Source organism: Odocoileus virginianus, chromosome 34 (genome assembly GCF_023699985.2).
Source record: "Odocoileus virginianus isolate 20LAN1187 ecotype Illinois chromosome 34, Ovbor_1.2, whole genome shotgun sequence".
Taxonomy (NCBI): domain Eukaryota; kingdom Metazoa; phylum Chordata; class Mammalia; order Artiodactyla; family Cervidae; genus Odocoileus; species Odocoileus virginianus.
This window is the reverse complement of record NC_069707.1, coordinates 31113099-31129345: the sequence shown is the minus strand read 5'-3', so window position 1 is coordinate 31129345 and position 16247 is coordinate 31113099. Positions and strand designations below refer to the sequence as shown.

The 16247-nt window shown below is 36.7% G+C and overlaps 1 protein-coding gene across 1 annotated transcript; it reads right to left on the bottom strand.

Annotated features, from left to right (window-relative positions):
* Nucleotides 1-5856: 5856 nt before the first annotated feature.
* On the bottom strand, nucleotides 5857-7680 carry TAAR1 (trace amine associated receptor 1). The gene has a single exon (XM_020884386.2). The coding sequence runs from the start codon at nucleotides 7566-7568 to the stop codon at nucleotides 6558-6560; it is 1011 nt and encodes a 336-aa protein (XP_020740045.2). The 5' UTR covers nucleotides 7569-7680; the 3' UTR covers nucleotides 5857-6557.
* Nucleotides 7681-16247: the final 8567 nt, after the last annotated feature.

The following is a 16247-nucleotide window of genomic DNA, read 5'->3' as shown; positions in this document are numbered from 1 at the left end:
TCGCTTCGGTCGTGTCCGACTCTGTGCGACCCCATGGACTGTATGTAGCCCACCAGGCTCCTCTGTCCAAGGGGATTCTCCAGGCAAGACTACTGGAGTGGGTGGCCGTGCCCTCCTCCAAGGGATCTTCCCAACCTAGGGATCAAATATAAGCTTGTCAAATAAGATCCTTGTCAAAATCTTTTGTCTGTTATTACCACATTTTCTTTCATGAAAAAAAAATCCTAATCCTGGAAATTTAGTAAGGAATGCTCTTAGACAAGAGACAGTCTATTCAATTCAATGCATATTCCATAATGAAAAACTCTTAGACTGTGTTGATTTTCTCACTTCATAATGACCAGTAAAAAGTGTGTCCCAGCCAACACTAGTCTTCAGACTGGGAAAATTTGAGAATCCCTGAGTTAGATGGTAAAGGCATCATTAGTTTGACAAAATAACATTAAAAGGCTTATATTTCAAAACATAACTTTAGAAATAGTTTTTCCCACAAGGCACTCTACTTGATGCCCTGAGGTGACCTTAATGGGGAAGGAAGGGATACATGTATCAGTGTAGCCGATTAACTCTGCTATGCAGCACACTAACAACACTGTGGAGCAACTATGCGCCATCGAAAATTAATTTAATAAATAAATACTTAATTAAAATTAAAAAAACTAAAATGTTGCACTTAGTTAGTCATCTTTCTTTTCTCCCTTCCTTGGACAAACGTTCCTGGAGCAACTATTCTGGCCCAGGCCCTGTGGCAGACGCTGGAGAAAACTGAGTCCTTACTCAGAGAAGCTCATAGCCAGGGCTTCTGAGCTCATTTTTAAATACATTGTGCTGTTCATTATTCCCCTAAATTTTCACTGTACAATATAAACATTTTTTTTTTCATTCCTTTTTCTTAACATCCAAGGAAATGGTGCTTAGAAGAAATGTGATCCAAGGAGCACGGGCTGCTATTTGAAACTGCAGATTTCTGAATCTCAGTCCAATCAACCCTAAATAATTCCAAGCAGTTAGGAATTCAACATCAGCCTTCGTAGTAGCTCATACACTAAATCTAGTTAGCAGTTTCAGAACCAGTTTTTAAAATAATTTAACCATTAAAATCTTTTACTATACATAAATAATACATATTTATTGCCAAAATTAAAGCCATACAGGCACATCTGCTTAAACTTGACTGGAGATAAAATATGAGTCCCCATAGTTGCTTCATATTTGCCCTGAAGTAGGAGAGAGGGTGGAGTTTGTGGCCAGACAGACTTGGACTCCAATCTGTCTAACTTTCATTAACACTATCCCCTTGGATTTCTTATTTCCCCTGATTCATCTATTCCCCTTAAAATTGCGCTTTGAGTGACTTCACTGTCCCAGGTGTGGTGCTGAGTACGGAGTACAAGAAAGAATAAGAAACAGTCCTTAACTTTTGTATTTCACACTCCAGTGGGGACAGGGCATTTGAAAAATAACCAGGGAGTGTACTGATGACAGACTTCCCCAGTGACTCCGGGGTTAAAGAATCCACCTGCAATGCAGGAGAGGCAGGTTCGATCCCTGGATCGGGAAGATCCCCTGGAGCAGGACATGGCAACCCACTCCATTACTCTTGCCTGGAGAATCCCTTGGACAGAGGAGCCTAGTGAGCTACAGTCCATGGGATCATACAGAGTCTGAAGCTACTGAGCGTGCACATACAGATGAGAAGTGCAGGGCACATTGGAAGTTTTTTGGTTTTGTTTTTGTATTTTTCCTTTTGATGTGGACCATTTTTAAAGTCTCTATTGAATTTGTTACAATAGTGCTTCTGTTTTCTGTTTGGGTTTTTAGGTTGTGCAGCATGTGGGATCTTACCTCCCTGATCAGGAATTGATTGCATTGGAAGTCGAAGTCTTAACCACTGGATCACCAAGGAAGTCCCCACATTGAGGGGTTTAGAAAAGACCCCTGCCTGATCTTAGAGAATTTAGATGTATTCCCGGAGAGGTAATCCTCAAGATGAGTTTTTTCAAATGAGTAAAATCAGGGAGGTGGAAGAGGGGAAGGAGGCATTTCGGGCATGGAGGCTACAGGAGCAAAAACGTAAGTAGGGAAAGCATAGGAACCATGAGGAAAATGGACTTGACCTCAGACTTGTCTGGTTTCAAAGCCTGAGGCCATCCCTCTGTGTGGGGAACTTCAGAAATCTGGTTCTGCACCAGCAAGCTTCAGAGCTTTTACAAGGTGTTCATCCAAATTCATTAACTAGGTGGACAATAAGTAGGTATTTTGCAGGTAAATATCAATACTATATATGTAGATAGAAATATATAGTTATTTTCATATATGTCTTCTATAGAAATTATTTTTAAAGAAATAAAAATTCCCAATATGCCAAACTGTCACAGACTAATGCAGAAATGTATCACCAGGTTAACTTTCTTCTACACAGAACTTCGAATAAATCTGATATTCTTTTCGTAATTTTAATTGTGGAATTTACTGGGAAACAGGATGATGTAACGCTGCTCTAGTCTTTAAAAGAAAAAATTGATATGTAATATCTGCCAGGTCAATGCTCCACGTGTACTAAGCATATTCTGAATGAACACCAGCATAGCACATACCAATAAAATGACAGAGAATAATGCTAATAAAATGTATTTGCTGAGTATTTTTATGTGCAAGGCCCCATGCTAGGCAGTATCTCTCATGTAATGATTAATGGTCCAGTGAGACAATATTATTGTCCTTATTTTGCAGGTGAGTAATTCACTGGGAGCTTACAGACTTCATAAAGGGATTTTAGGAGGAGGAGGAATATAGAACAGAAGGTCAGGACCTGTCAAAGACAAATTTACCTTCTCTAAATGCTTGTTTACAGTTGGCCATGTACTCAATGACCTGTTAGGAACACTTTGGGAAATGCATATATACTTTATCTTAAAAAAAAAAAATCTTCAATTTGATTCTTACATTACTTAGATTATTTGAGTGCAACACTCAAAATATCTCTCAACACTTTTTTGGTATACTTTATAGTCTGCTAAATTTAAAAACATAAATCACTGTTTATGAATCTTTAAACATTTCAGTTAGTATTCACACTCTGGTTGACAGTACAACAAACTGATTCACCAAAATCCACAATTTATGGGAGTTTATACGGTTTGCTTTACTTTTTTGGCAAAAATTATGACTCTCCAAAAATTGGATTATTGACTTCAAGAACCAAGTTGAAAATCAGGCTGGAACTTCCATTGCACTGATCTCTTAAGATGGCAATATTATTATTACAAAAAAATCAGTTCCAAAAATTTCCTTGCTAATACATTTTTATTTTTATCTCTTCTTGAATGGAAACTTATTTGAATACTTCTCTTTGAGAAGGGAGTGGAAAATGACACTTTTTTGAATGGACATTGTCTGGACTTGGAAAGGAGTGTTATATTTTGTTGTTACAACTGCTTTCTTTATGTTTACCATAATATTGTATGTCAAGTTTAAGTTCTTCTCTTGCATGCAACCAAAAGTTATGCCCACTGTGAATTTATTAGAAGACTCTCTGGGAGTCATGAAATTCATGAGAGAATGGAGAACTCAGTTTGGAAATGAATACTTGGGTGTCTCCGGAATCTGGGAGGCATGAACTCCAACAACACCAAGAGCAGTCAGGTCACAGTCTTACCATATGAATAGAATGGAAATCCACATTTTTTTGTTTTCTGCTAATGATTCTGGTAAAAATAATTGTCTTTTCCCCTTCTTTTAAGGTTCAGTTTCTAAAGAAAGACCTTCTGAAATTTTTAGTGTAGGTTTTCCGCCCACCTGTTTAGTTAAGGGGAAAGGCAGAAGATCACTCTCTTCATTACAGTTCCAATAAATTATATCTAATTGGGATGAGAAATTTCCCAAATTTAATTAAATTCCAGTTGAGAAGCAGATTCTGGATAACCTAAAGACTAAAATACCTCTGCATAGAGGAATGGAAACTAGAATAAAGCTGCCAATACAGGAAGACGAGGTGAGCCTTTCTTCTTGTTTGCTGAAAGGATGGGTTACTGGTTGTTTTTTTACTAAGAGTTTTAAAAACAGAGGCTACAAAGAAAAATAGGCTATAGGGGATTTAGTGCTAAGTCTAAAAGGTAGGATTATCTGAGTCATAAACTTGTCCCAAGAAAAATGTGATCTCAATAGCCATTTAAAATAGATGTAAGACAAAGATGACTTATATCAACATTATCAATGCTTAGTTGCTTAGTCGCTTAGTTGTGTCCGACTCTTCATGACCAATGGACTATAGCATATTACTCTAGAAATTCTGACTAATGAAGTACAGCAAAGACTGTAGATAAGAATAGCTATTAGAAAAGAGATAAAGTTTAGGATTTTTGGGGGATAATATGACTGTATAATGAAAATCCAAGCAAGTCAACTGAAAAGCTGGAATAAATTTTACTATACACAAGCAATAATAATTATATAGAAAATATAATGACTTTAAAAAAGATATATTCATAACCATCAAGACACACAAACACAAAAGTATAAAACATCTAAGAATGTGTGGGAGCAAATGAAGAAAACCACAGAAACTTGCTATAAGGTATAGAAAACTATCTAAATGCTTTTGTTCACTTTTTAAAATTTAACAAAAATAGTTTCACAAGTAGAAAAGTTAAGATAGTTTATGAAGCCAGGAGCGATTAGGGGCAACTTTCTTACCATATACTAAATGAAAAAGTTTTAAAACTGCTTTTAAAATCTACGAGAACAAAATCTAGTCAGATCAAGGAAACTAAATATACAATCCTGATAGAGATAGAAATAGGTAGAAGGGTGTGAACAGAAATGTATATACAGGAACTTGCATCTTAAAATTTTATTTAAAATTAACTGCCTCACCCTAACTTACCCATGAGCTTAAGTCACAATTATGAAACAAATAAATTCAAATCTGTGGTGCTGCTTAACATGATACAAACTACATGAAATTTAGATTAGAAACAGTTCAAATGCAAATTGTTATTTATCATTAAGAATGCTTGCCTACTTCTATTAGGGTATCTTACTTGAAACCACTATTTCTCCTTATTTTTCTTTTGTATATGCCATCGTAATAGACATGGGATATACTGTGTCCGATTATATATCTTCTTTACCTCATGTTTAGCTGCTCTGATGAATACCTGCTTCTCTTTCAGTGTAGCCTGGTACCCAACAAGTGAATTTGCTTTACTTCCTACAGCTTGCATTTTAAGTCCTATCACACCAGGCATGACCTTGAAATAGGATGAAATCCTCCCAGACATTTTTGTGAGCTTCAGTAACAGGTGCTGTGTGCTTAGTTATGTGTCTGACTCTTTGAGACCCCATGGTCTTTAGCCCGACAGGCTCCTCTGTTCATAGGCAAGAGTACTGGAGTGGGTTGCCATGCCCTCCTCCAGGGGGTCTTCCCAACCTGGGGATCGAACCAAGGTCTCCTACATTGCAGGCAGATTCTTTACTATCTGAGCCACCAGGGAAGCCCCCGTAACAGGCATTTAATTTAGGCTGTTCAAAAAAAAAAAGAAAGAAAGAAAGAAACAAACAAAATGAACTAAGTGGTCAACAATGGGAAAATGGTTAGAAAAATATTTGTGCATCCATACAATTTAACATGTTGCAGTCATTACAAAATGATATGGTTCTTAAGTGAGCTATGAATGAGATTTTAATTTTTATTTTGTTTCTATACATCATTTTTATTTTCCTTTATTTTCCAAATTTCCTACAAGTATGAAAATAAAAGAAAATTTTTAAATGTGAACATTAATAGATTTAAAAATCAGAATATGTATTAATAATTAGTAACAAATAGCAAATTATGTGTAAACAGTAGTAATATTTAATGTGCACTTTTAATTGACTTTTTAAAAAGGCATATATATTCTAGCAAATGAATGATAAAGTCCTTCTAATTTCCATCTCCAAATGTAGCCTGTTAGTTTCCACCATTGAACAACTGAGTAAGGTACCACTGTCAATTTCATGGCAGTTCATGTAAGGGAAGAAGTGTTCTTTAAAATTTTAAGTTCTTAATTTCTGGACTTGTAAAACTTAAATATACATAATACAAATGGCAAATAAGAAGCAAGATGTAAGCATCATATCTCGCTATACAATCTTTGACCCAAATATTTGATAAAAGTCCCTGCAATTGGCGCATGTGGTTGATATTATGCATGTTCGTAAATATGATCACCAACTGTTTTCTAAAACACTAGAAATCAGTCCTGAATATTCATTGGAATGACTGATGCTAAAGCTGAAACGCCGATATTTTGGCCACCTGATGCGAAGAACTGATTCACTAGAAAAACTGACTCACTAGATGCTGGGAAAGATTGAAGGCAGGAGGAGAAGGGGATAACAGAGGATGAGATAGTTGGATGGAATCACTGACTCGATGGACATGAGTTTGAGTAAGCTCCAGGAGTTGATGATGGACAGGGAAGCCTGGTGTGCTGCAGTCCATGGGGTCGCAGAGAGTTGGACATAAGTAAGCAACTGAACTGACTGATTGAAAGCATAATATTTCCATGGTTTTATTCTGAAAATAATTTACTCCTAGATGAATCTTTTTGGAAAATTTTACCAACTAAAATCATCTTTAGTGCTCTTCTGAACCAGGGATAGAAAAATGCGTAAACCACTGGATTAAAAGTAGAATTCAAATAGCCAAACCAAATCAATGCATCGTTCAAAGTGGGTGGGATAGTATAGTCCAGGAAAGGGTCCATGACCATGCAGACAAAGAAAGGACACCAGCATGTTAGGAAAACTCCCATCACAATCCCTAAAGTCTTCGCAGCTTTCCTTTCTCTGCTTCGTGGAATTCCATTTCTCTCTTTCAACCCTATTTGAACCTTCTGCTTTGCATCGTGAATTGATCTTGCCTGGCCTTTTGCTATGAAATATATTCTACAATAGATGCACAGCATAATAGAACCAGGTATATAGAAAGAAGTCATAAAGGCCAGAACCCCAGATGTTTTGCTGAAGAAGACAGAGCAACTCGCTATGCAGTGGCTGTGTTTGTAATACATCTCTTCGGCTCCTTTGAAGTTTAGCTCCAGAAAGATCATCCCAAATGCAAAAAGAGCAGGAATACTCCAACTAATGAAGATCATCAGAGAAATAACCAAGATGTTGATCTTGGTTTTGTATCTCAGTGGGTCACACACAGCATAATAGCGATCAATGGAAATGAAGGACAAGTGAAAAATGGATGCTGAACTCAGCATAATGTCAATGCTGGTGTGAATTTTACAGAAGACTTCTCCAAAAGACCAGCGGTGCTCAACAGATCTCACCATGCTATAAGGCATGACGAAGCACCCCAGAAGAAAGTCCACAGTAGCCATGGACTGGATGAGCCAATTATTTAGGGTATGCAGTTGCTTGAAGTGTGATATGGAAATAATAACTAGCAGATTGCCAACCACTGTGGTCAGAATTATGAGCACCATTAAACTGTACAAGGAAGCCTGGATGCCATTGGACCAGCTGCTTTTCACACAGGAAATATTAATTTTATTGTGGCAAAAGGACATCATTTCTAAGGACTATGCACTGCTTCTTATCTTTTCCTCAGTGCGTTGAAGAGTCTCTCTTCGAAATCCATGATCAGGTTAGAGTTCCTTCTCTTACTTCCATATATATATTCCAGAAACCTGTGGGGTGTGGGGGGGGAAAGGAAATTATTAACAATTTGATTCTTCTCACTTTTAATGCATTTACCTATTACTTCTTGCTGAAAAATGATTATTATGGAAAGAGATTTTATTTCCAAGTTCAGTTCAGTAAATTCAGTTCCTATAAGTTTTTTTAACATCTACTTCATGTTAGTCATTGTGTTGGAGATGAAAAGCTGAATTATTAGTTTGAAATATATGATTCCATAATTCTGTAATACTCAGCTAAATTGTGGGGAACTTGCAATACATTTTGCAATATATGTTTAATGTATATTATATGTAATATTTAACATTATGTTTATACTTATATATTATAAAGATAAAAAGATGAGGAGAGAGAGTTCAGAGGAACAAAGTAAATTCTGGTTATAAGTGAATAAGCTGTCATTATATTGGGAAAATGCTAGAAAATAGCAACAAGTCTTAGAATTCTAGGAATCTAACCTCCTTTTGAGGAAAGTAGGGAAAACCACTAGACCATTCAGGTATGACCTAAATCAAATCCCTTATGACTATATAGTGGAAGTGAGAAATAGATTTAAGGGACTAGATCTGATAGACAGAGTGCCTGATGAACTATGGACGGAGGTTCATGACATCATACAGGAGACAGGTATCAAGACCATCCCCATGGAAAAGAAATGCAAAAAGGCAAAATGGATGTCTGAGGAGGCCTTAAAAATAGCTGTGAACAGAAGAGAAGCGAAAAGCAAAGGAGAAAAGGAAAGATATTCCCATCTGAATGCAGAGTTCCAAAGAATAGCAAGGAGAGATAAGAAAGACTTCCTCAATGATCAATGCAAAGAAATAGAGAAAAACAATAGAAATGGAAAGACTAGAGACCTCTTCAAGAAAATTAGAGATACCAAAGGAACATTTCATGCAAAGATGGGTTCGATAAAGGACAGAAATGGTATGGACCTAACAGATGCAGAAGATATTAAGAAGAGGTGGCAAGAATACACAGAAGAACTGTACAAAAAAGATCTTCATGACCCAGATAATCATGATGGTGTGCTCACCCACCTAGAGCCAGACATCATGGAATGTGAAGTCAAGTGGGCCTTAGGAAGCCTGACTATGAACAAAGCTAGTGGAAGTGATGGAATTCCAGTTGAGCTATTTCAAATCCTGAAAGATGATGCTGTGAAAGTGCTGCACTCAATATGCCAGCAAATTTGGAAGACTCAGCAGTGGCCACAAGACTGGAAAAGTTCAGTTTTCATTCCAATCCCAAAGAAAGGTAATCCCAGAGAATGCTTGAACTACTGCACAATTGCACTCATCTCACATGCTAGTAAACTAATGCTCAAAATTCTCCAAGCCAGGCTTCAGCAATACGTGAACCGTGAATTTCCAGATGTTCAAATTTGTTTTAGAAAAGGCAGAGGAACCAGAGATCAAATTGCCAACATCCACTGGATCATAGAAAAAGCAAGAGAGTTCCAGAAAAACATCTATTTCTGCTTTATTGACTATGCCAAAGCCTTCGACTGTGTGGATCACAATAAACTGTGGAAAATTCTGAAAGAGATGGGCATACCAGACAACCTGACTTGCCTCTAGAGAAATCTGTATGCAGGTCAGGAAGCAACAGTTAGAACTGGACATGGAACAACAGACTGGTTCCAAATAGGGAAAAGGAGTACGTCAAGGCTGTATCTTGTCACCCTGCTTATTTAACTTATATGCAGAGTACATCATGAGAAACGCTGGCCTGGATGAAGCACAAGCTGGAATCCAGATTGCCGGGAGAAATATCAATAACCTCAGATATGCAGATGACACCACCCTTATGGCAGAATGTGAAGAGGAACTAAAAAGCCTCTTGAAGAAAGTGAAAGAGGAGAGTGAAAAAGTTGGCTTAAAACTCAACATTCAGAAAATTAAGATCATGGCATCCAGCCCATCACTTCATGGGAAATAGACAGGGAAACAGTGGAAACAGTGTCAGACTTTATTTTTTTGGGCTCCAAAATCACTGCAGATGGTGACTGCAGCCATGAAATTAAAAGACGCTTACTCCTTGGAAGGAAAGTTATGATCAACCTAGACAGCATATTAAAAAGCAGAGACATTACTTTGCCAACAAAGATCCATCTAGTTAAAGCTATAGTTTTTCCAGTGATCATGTATGGATGTGAGAGTTGGATGGTGAAGAAAGCTGAGCGCCAAAGAATTGATGCTTTTGAACTATGGTGCTGGAGAAGACTCTTGAGAGTGCCTTGGACTGCAAGGAGATCCAACCAATCCATTCTAAAGGAAATCGGTCCTGGGTGTTCATTGGAAGGACTGATGCTGAAGTTGAAACTCCAATACTTTGGCCACCTCATGCAAAGAGCTGACTCATTGAAAAAGACCCTGATGCTGAGAAAGATTGAGGGCAGGAGGAGAAGGGGATGACAGAGGATGAGATGGCTGGATGGCATCACCAACTCGATGTACATGAGTTTGAGTAAACTCTGGGAGTTTGTAATGGACAGGGAGGCCTGGCGTTCTGCGATTCATGAGGTCGCAGAGTCAGATATGATTGAGTGACCGAACTGAACTGACTAACCCTCTTTTTCATCCCTTCTCATTCCCTCCGGGCTGACAGTTTAGATCAAGACCACATAGGAATCAAAATTTATCCAATGATCGAATTGGAGGAACAAAATATTTAGCAACTAAAATGCATATTTTACTAAACTTGAAACATCTCTGCCCCTAGTCCCTTTCTGCCTTCTATTTCCAGGAGGAAGCATATCAAATGCATCTGTAAGATTTATTTTAGTAGACACTCTGGCCCACTTTATGACAGAACAAACAGCAGACTAAATATATTTATATTACTTGAATTGTGTAATGTTTGAATTATAATTGAAATTTCACTAAACAAATGATGAATTTTTTTTACTACAAAATTTATGTGCTTTCAACTAAACTAAAATTTAAAGTTTTTTCTCACTATTGCCCCCTTTTCCTTCTTTCTTTTACTTTTGTTGTTGATATATTAAAGGAATCAAACAGCTTTTAGAAGTGTTTGCTAATAATTTCTAACAATCAAGAAAATATCCCTGCCTGGTATCACATTGAGCAGCTTCACTCGGCAGGAATTAGGGTCCAAATATAAGCAAGGGAAGGTGACTGAGAAAAACTGATTGCTCAGTTTCTGAAGACTATTAATAGATGATGAAAACGTCATGTGACAACTTTGTGTGCCTTGGTTACCAGATAAAAACCCAATGGCTTCCTCCTCTAATGATACATCTTGTTTTCAGAGAAATAAAGCCTGAAGCATTGTATCTGAGAAATTATTGATAATATCAATGACTCTTCAGACGAATAATCTGTCTGGTCAACTTTATAACTTTACACATAATTTTTGTGCAAGCATTTTTAAATGTTATAATTTATTTTTTAAATAGATTTACTTAAATAAATGAGCCTATGGTGATATTATGAGTTGAACACTTATCTAAGAACATGACATAATAGTGGTTTCTTTCCTTCCAGCTTTAAGAATTTTGCTAACTAGTAATGATTACTCTCTGTGTTTACAAATTACCAAGTTGAACATACTATAGCAATACAGAGAGTTAGTAAATCTCTATGATATCTAGCTAGGCTTCCCAGGTGGCGCTAGTGGTAAAGGACCTGCCTGCCAGTTCAGGAGACATAAGAGACTCTGGCTGGATCCCTGGGTCAGGAAGATCCCCTGGAGGAGGGCATGGCAACCACTCCAGTATTCTTGCCTGGAGAATCCCAGGGACAGAGGAGCCTGGTAGGCTATAGTCCATGGGGTTGTAAAGAGTCAGACATTACTGAAGCGACTTAGCATGAATGCTCTGATACCTAGTTAAGTCAACAGTTCTGTGCAAATGATCTAATTACCTAATGTCTGAAAATGACACTTGATTTAAAAATATATTATTAGGCATTATAGTTTGAAGTAGATCTGTCTAGCAGGATAGGACTTCCCTGGTAGAGTGTCCCTAGCTTCCCAATAAAAGGCCATAAGTGCTCATCTCACCATGCCATTTGTCCCTGGTTCTTTCAACTACCCAAGTCTAGTGGCTCGGACTTTCAATCCATACTAGTCTGTACAGTTACTAATGTGAACCTATCTCCTAATCAACTCACCCACTACCCACCCACAAGCCCTTCCGTGTGTTCGCTCTGGAGCTCAGGGTCATCACCCCACTTCCTCAGGCTCTTTTTAAAACTCCCCTCTCTGTTCCAACTGCAGCTTTCTTTCCCCTGAGCGTATCTCTTTCCCTACAGCCTTATCGGAGGTAATTGTTTCCTCTCCTGCCTCCTTGGCTATCCTTTCTATTGTGGAACTTGGAGGAAGAACGTGTCCTCTTGTGCTCATTGACAGTGCAAATCATTGTCCCTTCTCCCTTCCTGACTTCCATCCCTTGCAAACTTTGAAGCTCTGTGTTCAGACTATACCTCCTCTTGCTGCAGACTTCAGACTTCAAGTCATTTTTCTTTATCTTAAAGATGTTAGCTCCTGGCCTACTCTCACTTCCTCCAAAGCTACTCCTGCCAAAATTCTTCATAATTTTCTTGTCCACATAAATGATTCAGTAATGGACTTTCAGCTCCTTAACTCCTCTGTCCTCCAACAAGCATGTCCTCCACATGTTTGCTCAGCATGGCTATCTCACTTTCTTATTTAACTAAAGACACTAGATATGTACTTACATTCACGTTAATACAATGCAGAGTTTAGCTTTACATTAGATGTAATTTGGTCTCTTCCTATAAATCCAAAACCTCAAATTAACTTAAGAATCTCTTAGTTTTGATGACTTAAATCTGATGCACTATTATCTTCTGTGTGACGTAGCAGAGACGCTCTCAGGTATAGAGTGTTTACTTTATCATAATATTGCTGGAGATGATTTTCTCTCTTATCTATCAGTCTATGCTGATGTCGCCACAAACAAATGGATTTTTCCATGTTTCCTGTTACTTAAAGATGGAAACAATTTGCTTGCAGGGATGTCCCATCTGGACATTCCATGCTGCATCTGCTTAGTCACTTCAGTCGTGTCTGACTCTTTGTGACCCCATGGACTGTAGCCCACCAGGCTCCTCTCTCCATGGAATTCTCCAAGCAAGAATACTGGAATGGATGGCCATGCCCTTCTCCAGATGATCTTCTCGACCCAGGGATCGAACTCAGGTCTCCTGCGTTGCTGGCGGATTCTTTACCATCTGAGGCACAAGGGAAGCCCAATGAGTCATAATTTAAATATTTGGAAATCATGTCCATGACTAAAAACTGAATCACTGACCTTGTGAATCCAGCAGAGGAATATTACATACACTAAGCTAAAAGACAGACAAAAAGGCAGTCATTCTTTTTCAAGCTATTTCAATTGAATGCCTTCCTCCTGTTAGGCACTATGTGCTGGGGCAAGAGTGGTGAACAGACACAATGAAACTCCCTGCTCTTTTGGAACTTACATTCCAGTTGAAGGGTAGTGGTAGACAACGCTAAAATTTGGGCTTCCCTGCTGGCTCAGTTCATAAAGAATCTACCTGCGGTGTAGGAAACTTGGGTTCAATCTCTGGGTCAGGAAGATCCTCTGAAGAAGGAAAATTCCATGAACAGACTAGCCTGGCAGGCTCCAGTCCATGGGGTCACAAGAGTCAGACACAACTTTAGCAACCAAACCACCATTACCAAGAATAAAAGCAAAAATAGTGAATAATATTATCTAAATTAAGATTAGGTTATATCAAAAAGAATTATGATAATACAACACAATACAATGTTTTCTAAAAAAAAATTGAAATAGAAAAAAGTAGATTTCAAGAAAACACTTAATATTGAAATTCAAATTTTCAGCTATTTCAATAAACTCCAGTTGTAATCAGAGTTAGTGAGTAGCTGACAAGACACTTCTTGCAGGATCCTAAGATGCAAAATTAATCATTTAATTTTGGAAAGTTTCTCCAGCTGCAAGTTTTAAATTTTAAAGTTTCAAATTGCTTTACCCAGCAAATGTTCAATGTGATAGTTTTCATAACAGCAACAAAAGTAAAAAGTGAAATTGTCTGAACTTATATTAGACACATAATGTTCATACATGTTCAATACATGTGCATGTACATACATGTTCAAAATGATATCGAATTGGAGTTGACTCTTTATAAGACATAGAGAGATGTCCATGAGATCTTGTCAAGTAAAGAAAAAAATGCAGAGTGTTTTAAAGTACCATGTACATGAACACACACATATCTATAAAAGCATGAAGAACGGGTAAGGAATAATAGCTCCAACTACTCAAAGATGGTAAGTTTGAAATTCATTAAATAAATAGCAAAAAGGGAAATAATATCAATTTCAGCATTAATTTTTACTAGGTGAAATAATGGATGAGTTTTATTTCCTCCCCTATAATTTTTACATATTCCAAGTTTTCTACTATGAAAATGTTTCATTTCCATTTTCAGAAAAAAATATTTAATAAAATTAAGTAGGTTGTGAATTGTTTCAAATGAAACTCTAAATGAAACTTTCAAAAATCTATTGATAAATGATTATTAATAAATTATATTATTTGTGCTTCATGTGTTTGTATAATTCTTCACCTGAGTAAAGAATTTATCATGAAAAATCACACTTTTGCTAAATTTCTTAACTGACCCATATGCTGTTTTTGTTCTATTATACAAAATTTGGACTCAAAATTAGAAATGGACTTGATAATAATGTTATTCACAAATATGTTTGTAGCTCTGTAATTTATTTAGTGTTTTTTTAAATAATGGAAGTATTTTTGAAAAATATTTATTTTAAAAGAGGGAAAGAGATAAAGGACAGGATTTCCAAATATTTAAGTCATAACTCATGGGATGTTCAGGTGGAACATCCCTGGAAGCAAATTGTTTCTATCTTTAAGTAACAAGAAACATGGCAAAATCCATTTGTTTGCTTAAGCATCAGCATAGACCAATAGATAAGACAAAAAACAATCTCCGCAATACTATGATAGGGTAAACACACTATACCTGAGAGCGTCTCTGCTATGTTACACAAAAGATAATAGTGCATCAGATTTAGGTCATCAAAACTAAGAGATTCTTAAGTTAATGGATCTAATATATGGTACGTATAAACAGATACACACAGAGGCACACATATTAAAGCACATCATTCAGAAATGCACCGCTATTTTTCCCACCAAACAATATTTACCACAAATAAGATTTTAGTTCTGTAGTTTCATATATAGTAGCAATAAGATATAATTTAATTTCTAAACCTGAAAAATTTCCATGAAGACTCCATTATTACATTATTACATTAGCCAAACACAACATGGAATTTCCTTCATTTTACAAGGAAAGAACATTTTAAAAGAATCTTTTTTTGAATTTTCTAGCCACCCACAGGTGAATTTTTAATCAAGGTGAAATATTTTGAAAAGCTCATATAAAGTAAGCTATTTAAAATATATATAACTATTTTTATCCTCTCCCACTAAAATGACAGAAGCCTTGTGAACCTTCCCATCATATAACCCTAAATGTTAGTATATTTGTAAGTACCAAACCATTGATATCTCTTATTCCCTTGAGCATTCTCCCTGTAAAAGATCACCTGGGCCTCCTGGCTGATCTCTGTGGTTTGCAAGGCTATTCATTGTGTTCAGACCTACCTTCTCAGGAAAGGGTCACAGAGCAAGTGGATAAGCAGAAACACTACCTTTGGGAGGAGGCCATCCTCACTCGTGTCCCATACACCTGTTGCTGGCTTGAGCCACTGCTGATCAATGATAGACAGCAATTAAAGCAGACAGAATGACGCAAATATTAACATCTGGAAAAGATAAGCTGGTAATAAATCTTTCTGGAACAAGATAACAGTGTACTATCAAGAAAAATAGGTGAGAGGTGTGTTTATTCTAAATGAGCACCAGGAAGCTAGCAGTGAGCAAACTAAATAGAGAAGGTAAAATCACTGTTACTTTAAAAATGATCTCAAGTGTGAGCAACCAGGAACCACAATCATGGTTGTTAACAGCATATAAATGAAAACAAATGTCCATTAAGACTGACTTAATTGTTGATTGATTTGAAAGAAAAATACTCCTGTATTAGGCATCAGTACAAAGAAGATAACTAGAACTAAAAAGCAAAAAAAAAAACCCCTCACTTTCAAAATAGATGACTTGTACTTGATAAAGGGATATTTTTAAAGATTAGACTCTTTTTAAACCTAATAACATAGCTAGAAAATAATTTGATTTTTGAATCATGGTAGGAAAAAATGCATTTTAGCTCATGACTCAATACATATATATATATGCATTCATAACAGAAACAATGCTGTCATTAAAAATACCCTTACCTCATTCAATTCACTCTAATATTCTATTTTATTCAATTTCACTTTTTTAGATGAGTGGGGTTTGTACCTCAATAATGTTACTAATCACAATTTTAAGAAAACAGCTTTAGAGATGATACGTATTTAGCCCACCAATTTTTAAATTCCTATATATAAAACTTCCGAAGTGACCTTCTTTCAAAACA

What these genes read in the sequence shown, in the direction of transcription:
- TAAR1 (XM_020884386.2), bottom strand. Translation starts at nt 7,568, where the DNA reads ATGATGTCCTTTTGCCACAATAAAATTAATATTTCCTGTGTGAAAAGC.